At 38.2% G+C, this 20,254-nt stretch overlaps 1 protein-coding gene across 2 annotated transcripts in view; it reads right to left on the minus strand.

The window, feature by feature from the left end:
- Positions 1-20,254, minus strand: part of DENND1B (DENN domain containing 1B) — a 153,929-nt gene that overhangs the window by 104,998 nt on the left and 28,677 nt on the right. For both annotated transcript variants that reach the window (XM_062613427.1, XM_062613426.1), the window contains exon 3: positions 7,119-7,162. In XM_062613427.1, the coding sequence (XP_062469411.1) occupies positions 7,119-7,162 (44 nt within the window). The remainder of the gene's footprint in view (positions 1-7,118; positions 7,163-20,254) is intronic.

Consider the following 20,254-nt stretch of genomic DNA (forward strand, 5'->3'; position numbering starts at 1 on the left):
GGTTATTTCTCAGATGTGGATCTTTTGTTACTGATTTTTATTAATGATTGCAGACAGAAACTGACACACAAAACCGAGAAACTCAATACCTCTGCTTAGGGAAGAAGGAGAGTCTACCAGTCAAATAGTTCACAATGCCTTGGAAACTTATACAGAAGTCACGAGCACCAGAAATAAGATATTCTGATGGATTCATGCATTCTTCCTTCCTGATCACCAGCCTGGAGCTGCTTCACTTTCACACATTCCTCCTCCAAGATCCCAAACTATATAGTCTGGACCGCTCCAGCTGCAGCCGACTGATCACCCTTGCCTTGCTCTTGTTGCTGGCAAAGTCCTCTGCCTGCTCCAGTTCCTGATCTCAGTCCCATCAGATCTCAATCTTCGGCACTAGAGTGCCCTGGTTCTGTGATTTCATTGTACTTGGAGTATGACATTTGATCCCAGACCATTTCCTAATATAAATAATATGTAAAAGAAAGCTGTATTTAAAAAAAGTATAAGCAGATTGTTTGAAGTGACACTTCAAATACTTGTAGCAGTAATAGTGAACCAATGTGTCCCAAATGCTCTCCCAGCTCTGCAGAAAACTGTAATCAAAAAAGGCAGAACAAGAGCCAAGAAGCAAACACAGGGTTCAGGAATGTTACATCCAGTATCAAGCATAAAAAGAGCCTGAGCTATTTCAGATATTTCTCAAAGACCAGCAGTAAGCTTGAGAGACAAAAGCTGAAAATGGTAAAGCAAAACAGGCAACATACTGAAGGCTAAAGAGGAATGGGGGGTTCTAAGCAAGTAGATGAGAAAGTACAAGGTAGCACGGAGTAAGAAATGACATCAGAATGGAATATTCTGAGGGCAGTTGAGGACAATCAACAACAACATCACACGTGACAATTTGGCAATCTTTCTGGAAGACATTCCAAATGATTGTCATCACTGTTTCAGCCATCAGTTAATTTTTTCTTCTTCGGTTTGGCACATTGCTGAAGGCTGCAGAAATAAGCCAAATTGCTAACAGTTATTTTTGATAGGCTGATACAGAATATTTGAAGGACAGTCAAATATTATTAATACTGTACTTATTTGAACAAACAGAGAAAAGAACATTTGTACAAAATGCAGTCCCCCAATATCACAGCTGTATGATTAAAAAAAAGGCAACATATGCATACAGTCTATTAAAATGCACATAATTTATTTGACTCAAAATGAAAACATATCTAACAAGTAATTCCATTCATCTGGCCCTTTTTCACCCAGCCTTAAGATATACAAATGCATGCCTTTTCACCAGAACACAGCAGCTGGGAATGAAAAGGAAAGCATTCAAATGATCATTTTCACATCATATTCCATCGTCTTTTCACCAGCTTCTCCCCAGTCTTTCTTTGAGTTCCATTCTGTTACAAGAGAGCTGCTTTTAGATCAATTCATATTTCCATAATCCACACTGCTGTTTCTCCCTCTCCTCCCCAGGGTGGACTAACCCCTGCATCCAGAACTATGGCTTACAACTGTCATTAAAACCTGTAACAATAACAAGATAACAAAAGAGATGGTAGAGATGAAGCTAGCCAGTACCATATGCTGATCAAGTTCAACATTTTTAACTTAAAAGCTCTATAAAACAAAACCACCACAATCCTGGAAAAAAGCATACTTGATGTTGCCACCTGTCCTCAAAATTTCAAGGAAGTTTCAAGTTTTCAGCATTGGGCTTTTATGATTTTGAAAATAAAAGTCTCAAAGATTTATTCTGTCTCTGTTGGAATGAATTATAAAAGAGAGGCTGCATCTTGGAATATTTACATCTTGAATGATGTAAGGGTCTCGGTGATCCTGGGTGTTCCCAGCATGTCTAGGTGGGCAGTTATTTCACAGAACAGCTATCAGGATTGGACCGATTTCTTTTTGTTCACAGAACACAGTTAACAACTATAAATACACCTCTGAATGTTTTTCTGCCCATCATCTATGGGCTGTGATTTGCATAGACAGAAAGCAGTGCTGCCTTACACACAGTCTTCTTCAATAAAAACAATACTTTAAACACTAAGTGTCAGGAAATCACAGGAAACTATCTTAACCTTATAAAGCATACTTGCAGTGCACAAAGTTGCCATCATCTCAGCTGGGTTCATTGTTTTTCTTAAAGTTAACACAAGGATTCAAGGTTCCAAAATATCCTTGAACCGAACAACATGTAACATTTAGACAAAAATACTCTTGAAAATTAGCAATGTCATTTGATTCATTCCTCCTTTCTCCTACCAATGTACCCAAATACTAATCAAACTTATTAATACAAAAGCAACAAAATCTTCAAATCCTTTTTACCATTCACTGACAAAAACAAAACCACCAAAGCAAAAACCTACCTAGTTAGCATAAACATTTGAAACATGTATTTGAAGCCTCATCAGAACAAAAGAGCAAAGCCATCAAATGGTGATACATCCCCTAACAGCGTGCCTGCAGCCTTGAAGAGAGTGTAAACAGTCTCATACCTCCTGGGTTCCTGCTGCTCTCTTAGGAGAGCACAGAGGAACACAAAATCGTCACAACTGGCTTCCACACGTTGGCTTGACCCAGGCGACTTTAGCTTGCTTCTTGAGACTTAGTGATACTATTTAAGTTTTTTTAAAGGAATATAATCTCTTTCATACTGACCTCATGTATATAATTGCTGCCACAATGCATGTAATTAAATATTCCATCCTGCAAAAACTGAGTACTTTGACTCCAAGCAGGCATTCACTTAAGCCAGTCTTTACTTTCTATAGTTAATACATGCATCAAAAGTAAAGCATGAAATTAGTGCTTTGCTGAGGGAAGGCTAACATATTAGTACTTCATCGGATTGACCCCTTAGCTGATGTTTGCATGCATGCGTGTCTCTTTATGGTTTTATATATACAAATATTTTCATCTGAACCTGACAGATTTACATGTATAATATCAGGCTTAGGTAGTTGGGTCACTACAGGATAAGGAGTAAGATTTATTGCTCACAATTCAGTGGTGACTTTTGCATAATATGATACATAAAAATAAAAACCAGATATTATAAAATAGGAAATAACAACACAAAGGGTGTTACAGTAACTTCACAGAAAACAGGAGAGGTTCCTCACATGGGAACCCTTACTGGTTACACACCTGCACTGTTTGGGAAAAGCCTAACATGAGAAAGCAGATTTAGTCTGCTTGCCTTTGAAAGCAGAGCACGATAGAAGGCAGGTTCACCACGAGAACAACAGGAAAAATTATTGTCATTAGAAGGAAGAATAAGAACTATTTATTGGAGCAGTTTTTCTATACACCATATACCCTGGGACCTACTGGAGATGGAAATCACTTCAGGTCAATAAGCAGTGAGATTAAAAAGCAGCTCAATTCTCACACAGCTAAAAATAATACCCAGAATAGCTGTAATTACTAACTTTGTAAGAAACACTAGACTTCACATGCTTCAAAGTTTAAGACAACACAGAAAGCAGCACTGCCTCTGACTGAGCCACTAACTCCTGCAATCACACTATGCTCTTGTCCGCCCTTGTGCCAACACTACCCCTTCTCCAAGGAATGTTTTGACCCAATGAAGTTATTGGGAGCTTGCATGTTTTTATTTCCATAACAGCTATGAACAGAGGCATACGGGGGGCATCTGGACACATCTGACATTAACAGCACTTTGCCACCGACTCCACTGCCATGAGGAAACAGTGAGCATCTGCAGATCTCAGTTCTTCTGGGTGACACTCATTTCTGCAGAGATACATATTAGCTTTTTCAACAGTGATAAGTATTTAATTTTGGAAGCAATGGTGGCATTTTTCATTTGGGTTGCTTCTCTAAAGCACTTAAAAAAATACTGTATTTTTTTAAAACTTCTGATTTTTTTTTCCAGATATCACAGCATTATTATTATTTTCTCTGTATAGACTTCCATTTGAAAATGAGCTTGTAAGGCTGAAATTAAACTCCAGTTTAACCAGTCTGAATAAACAACATAGGAATTTCAAGATTAACATGATCATATTATGATAAGATAACATCGTATCATAAATAGTTCATTGAGCACAAGGGGAGTTTTGAACATACCACAGGACAGAGCCTGTAGGCACATACATTCAAAATATACTTCAAATAATAAAAATATATTCCATTAGATGGCTACAATCCATTCCTCTTCCAAATGTGAGCTTGTGAGGATAAACATGGAAGAACTATATATGCTCAAATCAGGAATCTTCACTTTTTCTATAGCGATGACATTATTCTGAACTTTTTCAATATTGCCAAACTGAGGTTTGTATCATTGATGCCAGTAAAACAGTAAATTGTAAATCTATGATGTCTCCAATGGATTAGTACGTTTGGCTTTGGGGATCCTTTTTATTAAAGATTTTCTTTGGAATATTAGTGTGATCCTCTGTACTTAGAACTCTGCCTGGCATGAGTTCATTAAGTGATAGTCTTGAGCGTCACTAAAAAGTGAATTATTTCCACCTTCAAAAAAAACAAACCCAAACAAAAACAACTTTCTGAAATACTCTGGCAAAGAGAAGCATTTTTCATTTTCTGCCTTGAAGCATTATTTATTTCTCTTTCCCCATTCGCATTTTAACCTTTTCCTTCTAATTCTGGCATCTGAAGAGTTACCAGATAGAAAATAAGTGTTTTCCCTGCAGTCTCTGCAGGTAACAAAATGAACAACAAATCTTGCAAATTCTTCTGTGTCACCAAAAAGCGCACCTCAGTATTTCCTTTACTTCATGAACTCTAAGTGATTATGACAAATCACTAATCTTTGCTTTCTCCTGATCATCTGTAGTTTCTGCATGTCATCCAAAACAGATGGGATGTTTTGCAAAACGAGATTTTGCAAAGTTGACATCTAAGAATAAGAGACCAAAATTAAAATACTGCCCAGCATAAAAGAAAATGTCAGGCAACAAGAATAAGAGAAGATTAGGGATGAGTAAGCATTGGAAAGTTGAGGCATACCAAGAGGACAAATGTGAGAAAGAGAAGGAATGTATCAAAATGGCTTAGACAAGTTTTCCTTGCATTATGAAAGCAACAAAAAGGTGACATGATAAACTGTAGAAAAATTCAGGAAGTGAGGAAAATATTTTGCCCACTGTTATCACATCACTGTGCAAACAGACAGCCCTCAGATTTTAGGAAAGATGACTCTTTGGGACACATCCAAAAACTAACTCACACATTTTACATTTAAAATAGAAATGACTGGAAAGTAGGATGGAAAAGATTTTTTTTCTTTTTTCTTTCCTTTTTAATTTTTTTTTTTTTTTTTTAGTGGTCTCCCCACAAACTTTCATTGAAATCCGCCTTGAGAATTTTAGCAAGATCTCTTTTTTTAAACTAAATATGATAGACAGTCAGGTCTCCAAACCCACCGAGTTCAATATGTATGCACACACACATGCACAGGTTTCTGCTGATCTCACTTGACTACTTGGCTCAGGGGTTTGCTACAGAAGGTGCTATATGTTCTGTTCAAATCCAGTGGTTCTAATAGGGAAATTTCCCTTGCAAGAATGAGGATTAATACATACTGTTTTCCAGGAACACAAGCAATTTACCTGAAACACCCGATTCCCTACACTGCTGAGACACAATGTGCAGGCATAGGATTTTCAGAGTCCAAAGGCAGAGAGCTGCCTGAGGGCTCTTGTTTCTATAGATTAGGTACGTCTACTGCATCTTTGTATGCTTCCCCTCCAGTCTTTGGTGAGCTTCATCTTCTAATCATTTTTCTACACCAGCTGTTCTTTGAGTAACCTTCAACTTACTAAATAAGCTCCTATTTTTCTTCATACATAATTTCTCTTCCCCCCTCCCTTTTTTAAGAACAAAATAAACTAAGGAAAAAAAAACAACTTAAATGACAATGAAGATGATCATTCTGCAGCCAGGAAAATTATCCAAACTTATTGGATGTCTAACTAAGAACAAGTAACAGCACACTTCAGTCATGTACCATTTATCACTATCTTATAAGCTGCACGTGTTTCTGACTGATGCTATTCCCTAAACAGACATCCTCTTTCTATGTTTGTATATTTACTCCTTTCATCATGAATCACCTTATAGCTGCCTTTGTAGAATTCTGGAATATTGATTTTTAAAAATAAATATATAAATAAAGCAACAATTTATCAATATTTACTGCACAAAAATATTCCCAGATCATCCACTGTGGTGATATCAGCAATGAAGAATATGTTTGCTCTTCTTTTTAGACTGATACTGAGTCAAAAAAAGACACTGAGTCAGAGATATTTATTCTGTTCCATGGTTTTATGTGGGTTTGTTTATGAAAATAAAAAATTTCTATGGTAGAAACTCATCTAAAATTTGCTGAAATAATAAAATTTTATTGTTTCATTAAATGTTAATATCAATAACTTTAATAAAATAGTCCGGGGGGAAAAAAAAAAAAACAACACTAATGAATAGCTTTGCTAGCACGACAAACAGGGAAATAATCCATCAGTCCTGTATGTATAAACTTTCCTTTAAGGATTAATTATAGATAGAAACTAGGATTTTCATGCTTTCAAAATCAGCACATTTAGATCATTGTCTCTTACAAGGGCCTGAGGATTATTGGGTTTTGATTTTTTGCCCAAGCAAATAACTAGGGTGTTTCCAAAATATTATAAAGATATAAAATTTTACACTGTAAAGGACCAAGGGAACAAGACAGACACATTCTGACATTAAAAGGACACACATGTGCAGCTCTTCAACTTTTTTGTTCTGGTGGTTTTTGTTAGCACAATTTCTAACATCAATATTTGGCAAAGTTTTGTGGACAAATTTTTCACATTTTCTATCCTCCAACAGAAACAGCTTATAAAATACTCCTCATCAAAAATAAGCTGATAGAGAATTAGTGCGATACATGGCACTCTACAACTGCTATTGTATATTCCTGTCACAAAGGCATTCTAATCACCAAGCCACCAGTTGGGTGAAGACTTCTTCCCCTCTATCATTAGCATCTGCCTCTTCACAGCTGAATAGGAGAGCTTTTTTATTATTATTCTAACATTAAAAAAGTTCAATCTCATGTTTCCAACCTGGTCTCCAAAGTCCTCCGGGAACTTCCACAGTACCACTGGATCTGTAAGTAATTGACAGACAGCATTAATCAGAGGCAAAGGAACAGAGTATTACAGTCAAAATACATTAATATTAAAAAGAGGGTCAGCTTAGCGTCAAGCTTTGAGGCAAGTGCAAAAACATATCTAAAAACTAAGGAAGATACTGGATTATTAAAAAGACTTATCTCCTATTTATGAAACTATATGCTTATTGTTTTACATACATAGCAGGTTATCACATACTGAACTACCTTTATCTCTTTCTTTTCAACCTTTGAGTACTGAATTTTTTAAGCACATGTTCAATTTTTTTGTATTTTAATTTAATTAAGAAATAAAAAGATATAAAACCTCTTTCCATCCAGGGAAAAAAAATTATGTAAAATGATAAGGGAAATTATTATATAAAATGATAAGGGATAACAAAGATCTCTATGAGGTATAGAAAAGAGTCATTTGCAATTTTAAGGATAGCACCAAAGTAAGCAGCACTCTCAAGGAAGTGTTTAGAAGAGCCAGCATATTTGAATATTTTCTGTTCAGAGCCATTTAAAAACCAGCATTTCAATAATATCTTAAAAGTTTCATTAACTTATTAAGTGTTAATTATCAAAATAATCAGTGTTCTTTAGGCTATACATTAGTCTACAATTAACATTATTTAAGTCATCTAACAACAACCTGAACCATAACCTTTCAACAAAAACTGAATTATGCTCTTCATCCCCCCCCAAAGCTTTTAATCTCCTGTGCTACAAAACCTTCCTGAGGTGCTACTGTTAAACTGTATCACAAACACCCACGAAGCTTCACAGCACTTCTATAGAACAGATTAGCAGCAGCATTTGTCCATGTGCTAAAAGTGAAATTACCCATCTTCCTGCAAGGGAGCCCAGGTCAGTGCCAAACCCTGAACTAGACGGAGAGCTCTCCAATTCCTATTTGTGCCCCAGCCAACATCAGGCAGATCCTCCCACCGCTGACTGCATGGCTGACAACAGCTGTAGGTGCCAGAGAGCAGTAAAATGAATGGTGAAACACCCTGGTAAGCACCAGAGACACTGCCTGATGAGAACTGCAAGATTTTGGCTACCACAGCAGTTGCTGGGATTCCTGTCTTCTAAGAAGCCAAGATCTGGGAAAAGTATTTGGATTTCCACTTCTTCCTCTAATGCTAGCACTGGCTGATAAATCAGCAACTTCCTTAATGCTATGTTTTACATCAGAACCAGAGGGTTCTCTACTTTTGGCGAAGTACAGAGGTTTCTATGCTTCTTCATCCTACCACATGTTTGCTGCTGCAAATGAAGCTTTAATGGAATGGAAATTAATGGTATTTTCATTCCCAGCTGCTGATTTCAAATCCTACTACTCAACACACAGCTGCTGCATCCATGTCTGCCGCTGGCCCACTCACAAGGAGCTGGAGACTGAAACCAGCATTCCTCCTTCGCTTTGGGGCAGATGTTAAACCAACAGTGAAACATGCATTTCAAATGTATTGCAAAATTCAACTCTTCAATCAACTCAACCTAATTCAGGCCTAATTTTCATCTAACTCAAATCTGAGATTTCAGATATAAATGTCCCCATTTCACTCTTCTTACTGGAGAAGCACATTTTTTCCTACTAAGTCAGGGGAGGGAGTGGTGTCTGCAGCTATTATTTATTTAAATGTATCTTGTAAGCAAGATGCTCCATTTATAAAAATATGAGTAAATAAATACAGGTACTTACAACAGAGACTTTTTCCCCCATCTATTTTGTGTGCATTTAAACACATCTTTGTAATGATCAGATATAAGAGGAGTTTGAATATTTCAGTGCATATTCTGTAAGGCATCTCTTATTTTTATCCCAATCTAGTATCACAGAAAATGAAAAGAAAGTAGTTATAGATCAACAGTGATCTCAGATAAATTCAAGGAGCAGCAAGCATGGTAAGAGCTATCAAATACTCAATGGTAAGTATTTATCTGCTATAAACCACTGGAAACTGTGCAGAATCCAAAAAGTGCTTTAAAAGAGCTTTCAAATCTGAGGCCATATGTCTACAAATGTGTCAAGCATAAGTTTCTCTGCAAACGAGCAATCCCATTGCACTCCCACTACCAGCTGCTTGTTGGTGATCCTGTTCCATCATCTCTTTCCTGCTGGTGCAGGCTCTTCCACAGCTACACATTGAACCAGATGAGGGAACTGACCAAGATCAAACCCTCTGGAATTTTTCAGGTCAGCGCCAACGAGATCAGTTCCCCCAAAGTCATTAGTTTTGTGGCGAAAGAAAAAAAAAAGGAAGAAAAAACGGGGAATGGGGAGCTGTGGTCAGAAGGAAGCAGGACTGCTTCATCCAGCAGCAATCCAGAATTAATCACTGGCTAGACCTCATGAAATACAAGCTGGTTACTCCCTGCCTCTAGTTCCGTTTCTTATCACCTGTTTCGTGTTCAAAACTTCCCAAGTCCTGCTGTACCATTTATAGTTCTTCTACTGCAAAACTCAAGAGCTACTGCTGTGACCAGGCACGCAGGCCACTCTGCAGTAAAGCAGGCTGATGGGGCATTGCCCCGCTGCGGAGGAGCGGGCTTGGCAAACTCGCCTCTTGTGAGCAGTGAAACCAGGCAGATTGCTTTGGCAGATGTGAAGAACAGTTACATGAGAAACATTGAGTATCTGGGAATGCTTAGCAACACAGTAACAAAATCATGGGATTACTGATTTCTAAAAAGTTCAATGTATAAACTAGAACAGAAAGAAATGAGATTTCGTTCTTTCACTGTTCTGAGTGAAAGTGCAACTGCCAGGCTTCGAAAAAGGAAGAAGATCACAACAGCAAAGCCTCCAAGTACAATTTTAAAAGGTCACAATCAGAAGCAAAGTAAAACCTCAGAATTAATCAAAACTTGGCTGTAGGTAACCTGGGGCTTGGGGCCAAAAGAATGGGAAAAACACACACCTCAGTGAGATGTCAACAAAGCTGAATGGCATTTCACATGGGCACCCTTAACCTACTAGCAACAAGACCAACAGCTCCAACAACTTCTTTTGGTGCCCTGATATGCTGTTAGATACAAAGCCTGCAGCTTTAAGTCAGTGTCATACTCAGCTTGCTATCTTCATTTCATATTAGGACACTCTCATACTACTATGGTCTCACTTGAAATTATACAAACTCTAAAGTAAATACCAGTTCACTCAAGTATAACAATATTTAGTTTCATATCAGGATAGAATATTTGTCTCTTGAGAACATAATTAAATCAGTGTGATCTAAACAGATAGAACAATGCTCTTAATACTCCTTCATGAAACATTTTGCAAAATATACCTAATTCAAGAAAAACATTCAATGCTACATTCAGCAAAAATTACACACTTCCAACGCTGTCCAACTGCTTTGAGCTGGGCTGGCTGTTGTTATTACTGGCTTTTAACTGGCTATTTTAGGAGGTACTTGCCACACATTTATTAACTAAGAAAATCTGATGTGACTTGTGTTTCAAAAAGAAAGGTTACTGTACTGTTTTTATGCCTTCACTCTCTGAAACCAAACCCTAACACCTATAAAAAGCCTTAGGATTTTATGATAATTAACCAAGTCGGGGGTTGGGCTTTTTTTGTAAGATCATGTTTGTTTCTACTTTTGGAGCTAGGCTCAGGCAGCATCTGACACATCTTTGTGGCAACTCCTCACAAGTGTTGCAAAGGAAGAAACAAAAGGGTACGGATTTAGAAATAAAAAGAGAAAGTATAATCCCATTCTGCAACTTTATGCACTTTATCTTCAGATTTACAAAGACTGAATTTTCTTTTCCCTGAGGATTACTTTCCAGATACCCCATTTGATCTGGCAACGTTAGGGCAATTTTATGCTGATTTTATGGGTGAGAGGATGAGAATCGCTTATAAATAGCTGGTGCTATATAGCCAGCCAAGGCACTACTAAGTTCCTCCTCAGTTTTTTGGGAAAAACTCTTTGCACCAGTTCTACGTGAATGTAGTAATTAGTGGAAATTGTTAATTGCACACAAAGTCTGTGCATTACATGTGTAAATGTATATATTGCTGTGTATGTAAATATACACATATGCACATACAATCATCACTTCTTCCTATGCCTACTGCATCCAGGACAGACATTTCTTAGCACATGCCAGTACTGCTTGAAAAGTCCTTTGCTAAATGTCCTATAGCATTGGAAAGTACATCTCCCAGCTGTGATTTTCACACCGCTGCAAGGCTGTTGCTCATGCACATGTTGCTAGATATAACTTGTGACATTTGATTTCACTACTTTTGCACCATTTGTGATCATCTAAGTCCGTCTATGCATATTTTAAGAGAAAGCTTTTTATAATGAGATTCAGAAAGAACAAGTTAAACCCATGAGGACCACAATTAGAATTAGATGCAACTCTTTGTGCAAGTTAGAAGAGAGACGAGCATGGACAGGTCTGTTAAGGGACCAAAACTTAAGAGTACCGCGTACTTGACACAAAAAGAAAACTGAGTCACGAGCAACGCTTAAAAACAGAAGTATTCAAAATACTGCAACCTAGAACTGCTCCACAAGAGAAATGCAGGTAAGTATGAAACATGCTAATAGAAGAGAAAAATATATGCACATCCTCAAGGTAATTCCTCTCCAAAACTCTATTCCCACAGAGGTAACTTCATAAAGCACATCATCTGTATTTTTAGAAAAACATTTCTAACATATTTTAGCTTCTGTAACAAATCTATGACAATCTAAAAGTCCGGTTTCTCATGACAGAGGATAAGAGTAGTTCAATTGTAACAATGGCAAAATAAAGAGAAAGCTTTCAGAGTGGTATCTTTCCTAAAAATTCAGTAGTTAAATATACTCCAAAAATACTCTTCACAATCATTAAGCTTGCAGATTATAAATATCACCCCAAAATACAACAAGATAATCTAACTAATACACATTCAAATTGAGAATGGAACAGAAATGATGAACACATGCTGAGAAACATCCCAGGTAATTTTCTTGATAGCTCTTGATAGAGAGTAATTTCAGACAGAAAAACCCAGCTAAGGTGAAATGAAACAGATTAATTAAGTGGTCCAATATTCTGCCTACAGAGGAGGAACCTTCTTCATTCCTATGGGTTTTACAGAGCAGGACAGACAAAAAGACTGCCAAGAGGTGTTGGTCATGTCTTGGGGCAAAGGAATGGACTAGATGACTGCTCATTATCTCTCCAGCTATATTTTGTCTGATGCTGTAAAGATATTCACTGGAAAAAAGCAGTCACTAAGGAGGGGAAAGAAGAGACTGGGGCCAGGAGTCATGGGGGTGGGGAAGAAACAGAGAGAGGAAAAAGGAAGGCAGCAAAGAAAAAACTTACTGCAGACAGTTCTTCTTTCTCGTCTGGGAAAAAAAGTTCCAGATTGGTTTTCTCACATGAACACAAGAATGTAATTAATAAAGCTGAAATAACAGATTATTACCTCAGGGAACAGCTTTAGAAGCACACGTTTATGCAATAAGCAGAATTTATTTTGTTAGAATCAGTAGTTTTCAGCAACAAAAAAATAGCTCTCTAAACCAAACTTAAAATACTGCTATTGTTCAAAGGCAAAAACCTGCTACACACTTAAAATAATTTGACAGAGACCCACAATAGTAATTATTATGATTCTTTTGTATCACTATAGTATTTTATTACTACCATAGAGATTTGGAAACAAAGTAGGAGATGAACCATCATGTGCAACCCAAGAGTTTTCACAGATTAAATCATCTGATGAAAAAAACAGCATTCAAATAAAAAGATTACTTCTTGAGCAGGGGAAAAAAAATACTCCTGTATATCATATTAAAATCTGCTTGTTAACAGTTTCATACATGAAGTGCCAGCAGCGCAGTAGAACAGGAGGCACTGCTGTCAGGAAGATCTGAGCGTGACATTGGTCTTCAGCTCCCAGGTTTGGGGGATCAAAGTGGAGCACCCGCCAGGAGCTGGAGGAAGAGCAAGATGCTGTGGAAACTGGGTGAAGAAATTTTCCAAGCATCAGTAATCAAAAGAAAGAACAAGGAAAAAATACATTGAAGCAACTTCATAAAAAAAAAGTGAAAGTAAGGAACACTCAACTAACTTCTCTGGCACTAAAAACCTGTCAGATTAAAGACAACATGCAAATGAAGGTGCCACTGCAGAAAATACTTGAAAGTGCACTTCTATGCAAATCATGTAGGCCATGTATTTTTTTGCTCATCAAAGGGATATTGAAAGAAACTTCTACAGGACCGTTAGGTCTGTTCTTACCCTAACTATTCCACAGAAAGCTTATTGTAGAATGCAACCACACTCTTCATCTTCTCATTAAAGCAAAATTAAACTTATTTACAAAACTACATGTAATCTTAACAATCCAGGACCTTTGACTTCTTTACTCATACTTTACACACTAATGCACCTTCCTAAATTACCACCACAGTTTTGAATAGTTGCTGTCAATGAACATAAGGCAAAAAAATAGCTGCACCACAACAGATGTGGTCCCCTAGAAAGCCAAAGACCAGTAATATTGAGTGATTGACCACTGACAGTTTTAGGATATAAATACTGACGCTTCACAACCATGGCAGTTATGGAAAAGCATTAACGAGTTTCAAGAATTGCATTTGCCAACTTTTCCTCCTGTCTATTAACAGACTAAGATCCTTCTGGGACATTTGAGCAAGGTGCTCAATCTGGACTCACCTTTCAGCATAAACCACAATGCAGCCACACCACAGGAGCCCAGTGTCTCCTGACTGCTTCCCCTTCCCCTCATCAGTGGCCTCTGCCTTGTCTCCAACTGATGGCAAAGCTTATATCCCATTTTGAAAAATTACCTGTGCAGTGAAGGTACCTGACTCACACTGGCACTGGAGGAGATACTTGGAACATGTGACTTTCAACATTTTCCCTTGTAACTTTCCTCATACAAAGCAAAGTGTGAGCTAAATTACAACAGTGTTGACAAACACACACTAAATACTGCCCTTTAAAAGAAAGGGAAAATGGAAAATAAGATTTCAGTAGCCTGCCTCCATTACAGTCACAGTAGCTGTTGCCTGTAAGTCTTTGTGGTTGCGCATTTGCAAATTAGAAATGTGATTTTTACATCAGTGACTTTTTGGTTGGGTTCAGAAACGTGATTACAAAGACTGAATCCTCACAGGTAAGATGAAAACATCATCCTTCCACAAGGAAGCTTTTCCTAAGGAAACTGCTTTTAACTGTAGCTGAACATACGCTGAGCTGAAAACAGTATTGTAGTTTAAAATAATTTCTGTAGGACTTATGCTTGAAAAAATGACCCAAAGTACAAGTAACCTAAATTACTCATGGCTAAGAATTTGATTACATCTTTCCACAGACATGGAAATGGTTTCAGGATACCAGTGCTCACACTATGTCTGTGCAAATTCAGGATTTTGTTTCTAATACATGGGAAAACAAAGATACAACCCACAACTGTGTCACTTGGTGTTTAAACAAAAACCACACATACTACTTTCTTCTCAACACCACACCAAAAAAACTCACATCTGAAGTCAGGAGGCCCAGCTCAGTTAGCTACTCACAGCATCACAACATCACAGCAACTGCACAGTTTTCACATGCAGATAATTACTACCTCATCACAGCATTAACAGCTTACAATCTGTATCGAAGTATGTGAATCTGACATGTGTACATTTCATTGAAAGCCACACAACAGATTTACCGATTTTAAAGTTTACCACAGAATTATTTTTCAAGTACTTCTACTTTAATTTGTAACAGTTCCTCAAAGTACTCAGAAAATCTAGGATGTGAAAAGCACACAAATACTGAACTCCAGCTAATCACATGCAAGGTTCAGCCTGCCACACTGTAGTAATGCAGGGCTTTGCCTCTCAGCAGTACAGGTTTTGGACCCGACAGTTCCTCTGATCTTCCTGATTTCCCTTGTCTCTAATGCACTCAAACCAGGAAACAAGTGCTTCTTCCCTTTTATGAACAAATAGATGATTAAAACTAGGTACAATCTGCCACCTCCTTCAGAGCCACAGGTTAATCCCTTTTTGCTCAGGAATTTGTTACTACTGAAGGACAGAGCATCAGCTAGAGTTGGGACAGAAAGGAAGGGTCCTTTTGGCTGGAATGCTATTAGCTATGCTTCAGGATAAAACCTTAATCAGGGTGAGAGTTCATTGCACAGATAGTACACAGATAAAATGAGTATGTTCAGCCTTCATTTGGCCTCTCTGCAAGATAAGCAAGAGTTTCTTTTACCTGCTAAGTCTTTAGAATGAGCTTGTGAAGTGTGGCAATAACTGTATGTTTTTTGGAGTCTCAGTGTTATTTTTAACTTTTCTATTTTTAACTTCTAACCATAAGTGAATTACAGCTCATGAAAATTAGGGTCTAAGAACTAAGGTAGCAAAACAACAAGCAACTGAAAAACATTGAGGCCTTAAATCATTGCTGATGTTTGAGGAAGGTTTACGAAACAAAATACTTCTGCTGTCACTGGGTCTCTTACTCAAGGAAGTTTAAACCAGACAGGCGGCAAGTGATCTAATGAAATGAACAATAACTGAAAACAGTAAGACTAAGGTCATTCACCTTTGCAACCAAATACAAGTTTTACATCCTGCCCTGTAAGGATGAAAAACTAACTCGCTACACTCCCTTGCAAACACACTGTGCAGTCTTTTGTTTTAGATGAAGGTACAGGACTTAAAGTTCTTGAAAAGTACTGTGGGCTACATGACATTTTCCTACATTAGTGCCACAAGATTGAGTTTGAGAATGATCTAGAAAAGTTCAAGTGCATTATTACCAGGCAATACACACTACGCAAATTAGGAAGAAGCAAACCTCCTGCACAGCCAAGCCAGTATGACAGGGCCCGTCACTTGGCTTTCCCATGTTAGTGATGTCTGACCAGAGACAAACACCTTATCTCACCAGGTAAAATATTATATTCAATTTGTGGAACTCACACAGACTGCATCTAGGAAAATGATAAGTGCTATTGGTACATGACAGAGACTACATCTCAGTATTTTATGGATGCCCGAGTTACTGCTTCCTAATTCCCTTCAAGAAATACAAATCTGGTTATCAGCTTGGACATGAAAACAGGAATATACGTGATCCTGTAAACCTGTGACCCTGGTTGCAGGAAACACATAATAATATTCAAGCCATTTTTGATGGACATTTTTCAAAATGAATGCAAAACAAAATCTCACATTGCATTTTACATGCAAAAAAAAAAAAAAAAAAAGTCAAATTTAACAAAAACCTTAATGCTTCTGCAAATTCTTTTCAAAGCAGAAGTTAGTCCAGCCCTCCTGCTTCTTACAGAAAAAGAAATAAAATAAATCAGTGGTGCAAGGAAACTCCCTCTTGACCAGAGACAGTGTCTGATACAATGTCTGTCTATTTACATCACTTCTTCCCTGAACATGCAGCAACATTTCTTCCACTTTCCGCTGGTGAGGACCACATCCTGGTCACAGCCCAACTGTTAATATTTGAGGGCTGGCCTTCCCTGTAAATTATGCCCTTTGCCTTAAATACCAACTAGCACAAGCAGCAAGATGTGATGATTCCACAACTAACACTTTTCTTAGGCCAGAGCAATACTGGAATACATAATACAATGGAATGATGGAATATATAACATTATCATGGAATATCATTATCCAAATTACAAAGTTATTTGTGCTATATAGATAGACTAGATATAAGGAAGATATTTTTTACAATAAGGGTGGTGAAGTCCTGGAACAGGTTGCCCGGATTGGTGGTAGATGCCCCACCCCTGGAAACATTCAAGGTCAGGTTAGACAGGGTTCTGAGCAATCTGATCTAGTTGAAGGATGACTCATTGCAGAAGGATAGACCATATGACCTTTAAAGGTTCCTTTCAACCCAAAACAATATATGATATACATATTTGGTACATCGGTAGACAAATGCCACTTTCAAGCATCCTCCACTAACACTGTCCCCAGCCAAACACTTTAGACGCACTGCTCCCAAACAGGGAAAATATCCCCAAAACCTAAGCATATAAAATTTATCATGTGGAAAACACAAAGGCAGAAAAATATTCTGTTGTCATCTGTGTTTCCTTCCGTCCATCCTTGCTTCCTACCCTGCTTGCTATGTAGATGTTCTTTATTTGGCAGACACAAGGAAGAGGAAAGTTCTCTTTGAACCAACTATTGTTGGGTTTGGATGCAGCACAGACAGCAGTGACCAGGGTGTGAGGTGGGGCTGTCTCCCCCCCAAGCATACCTCCTCCTTTTCCATGAGACTACTGTGAGCAAAGCTGAAACTGGAGCTAGAGACATGGCAAATTGCAGGCTGGCCTGTGTTTCGTTTCCTCTTCCCAGAGGCCCTACCTTCTCCAAACACAGGGGAGAAGGAAGGTAAACTCAAACAGCAGCTCTTGGCAGGTGCAGGAACCAAGGGCATTGATAAGCTTAAAGGTATGAAAACTACTGCCTTAAATACCAACTTCATATTCAAGCACTTCTGATTTGTAGCATATTTTGATATTTAAGGAGTTCCCAGCAGCAGTGAAAGCACTATCACCTGTACTACTGAGCATCATCCAGGATCAAGTATGCATCTTGTACCATCATATAAACTCCATCCATGTCTTCTGAATGCAAAATACATATAGTAATCATGCGCTTTTCACCTGCCCAGGTGAACATTAATCTAGCATACATCTGTACTAACGCAGAAGACCTTCATGAAAGCATACACAAGAAAACCCAAACCAAGAGGACTTCTTGCCCAGTCCTCGGCCTGCATTCTCTCCCTTCTGTTAGCTCAGATGTACACCTCTGCAGCTTAGTGAGCTCTGCAGTGACAATCCCACTGACACTGTCACTGCGATCAAGGGCAGCTACAGGGAGAGGGATTAGAGTCTCTGTTCATTGTTTTATTCTAGACTATGACATTCGAGCTAATACAGATACTACTATATTCACCCCATTTTCTATGATTACACTATGAAATTAAGCTGGGGACTGTGTAGTGATATTCAACTTACACATGAAAGAGAATGAACATAATTATGCGTTACAAACACATAGTTTCAAATTCTCCGTCTTTATCCTGGTTTCATTCTCCCATTACAATTAATGTTGTCTGTATGAAATTCAAACCTTTCGTACTTTGCTTACTAGCTGTGGTAGGAAGAAATTGAAGTAGAACAGCACAGACAAATGGGACCTGGCCTGGCTGTTTCCTACTCCTTAGAACATCTACAGCACCACAACTGAAACACACCTGACTATGAAAGCTTTAATTACAGCAGACAACATTTCATAATTTTATATATATAATCTGCTATAAATTTAAACAATCATAAACATTCTCAGCTACACAAAGCTGTAAAACTAACAACCATGTTGATTAGCCATAGCCTACATATATAGTTTGCTATATGTGCAGAGTTCACAGGCCTAAAATAATCGAAATGTTTTTTAAAAAATATATATTTTCTAGCCTATTCTGATTCACTGACCGTTTTTATTTTCATTTTTCATGACACTTAAAACCAAACTAAAGATGAAGGAACACTGATCAATAAGCACAAATCTTTTTCTGCCTTTGCTTTCCATCTAATACCAAATCCATTTTAATAACATGGGGGGGGGGGGGGGGGGGGGGATAAACTCATCAGTCACCTGATAGAGTAATTCGAAACTTAACCAAACAGGGCTAATGGGTGAGAATTGAATTGAAAACACCTTGACAAAGAAAGCAATTTCTTTTCTTCGCACTCCTCTGAAGCTGTGGGTGATCGCTGTAATCGAACCATCAACAGTGAGGGGCCATCTGTCCCAAGGGCCCTCCACGTAAGCAAGAATCAACAAAAAAATGTTAGAGGCTGGGCCACATGCACTCAGCTCCAGTGTGTCTATGGCAGGCAGCATGCAGCTGAAAATCAGTGTTTTGACATTTTTCACATACCAATCCTTAAAAGTCAACACTAAACTTTTGATAAGAACAAAGCACGAAAAGCAGGTTAAGAGGTTGCTTACAGAAAAATCAGTGCTACTCCAACAGCTAATAAACCTCTAATCAGCTGAGATTTTCAGTCTGTCATAAAGCACTCATGTTTTAGTATCCAATAGCCATGTTCAGGAAAAAAAAGTAAAAGAGAACCACCTTTACACTAGCATTTATGGTAAAAGCCCCCTCTAGTAGTACTCTGTGCAGCAAATGAAGATAATTCTAGTCATTTACCAAACCTCCTACACAGAATCCCCAAACCTTGTGGGTTTTTTTCACACAAAACAAAGAAAACACTAAAAAGAAGAAAAAAAAAAAAAAAGGGTCTCCCAGAAGTTTCCAAGCCAGTGACCATACACAATGCACACTGAGAGCCAGAGGCTCAGGCTGACCCAGTAGAGGCACCATGGCCTTGGCACCTGACATCCTAGGGCAGAGACACCCCTCTGATCCCCACCAAGGCCTCCCAGGACACGAGCACAGGCTTTGCAGCACATCCCTCTCAAGGATGCTCCCAAACTGGGCACCTTTCCCTCACTAAGCCATTAAAAAGGGAACAACATGTACAGAGGAGCACTGATGCAGTTTGTTTGGCGTTTTCTTACTGAAAAATACATTGATCTTTAACTAAAACAAACTCCAGCATTGCTGTACCTCTCTGTGCCCTTCTCTCCAACTGCTTCAAAACTCTGAAGAGTCACAAGCCAGTCATAGAGGGCAGCAAGAAAAAAAAAAATTTATATTCTTCGTTGTGCAGCTTCATTAACAGTGTTTATCCCTATCTGCTTCAGCAGAGCTAGAACATAGGCCCAGCCAGCAGCGTGACACGCCAGGAATTAGGAGATGCACACTCTGATTTTCAGTCGCACCAGTTAGCTGCTGCATGACCTCAAGTCAGTCATTTCAGGTTCCCAAACATCACAAGATCTTGGGAAAATGAATTCTTTTTGATTCATAAGAACATTTACAGGCATAAAAAAAAAAAGGCACTTCCATGCTAGCCCAGGTTTAGTGATTTTAAAGAACAGGCCACACATACACGCAAGACAAGGGAAAGTGAGATAA

Source organism: Pezoporus occidentalis, unplaced genomic scaffold (genome assembly GCF_034315485.1).
Source record: "Pezoporus occidentalis ecotype Australia unplaced genomic scaffold, CSIRO_AGI_Poc_V1 ctg167, whole genome shotgun sequence".
Taxonomy (NCBI): Eukaryota; Metazoa; Chordata; class Aves; order Psittaciformes; family Psittacidae; genus Pezoporus; species Pezoporus occidentalis.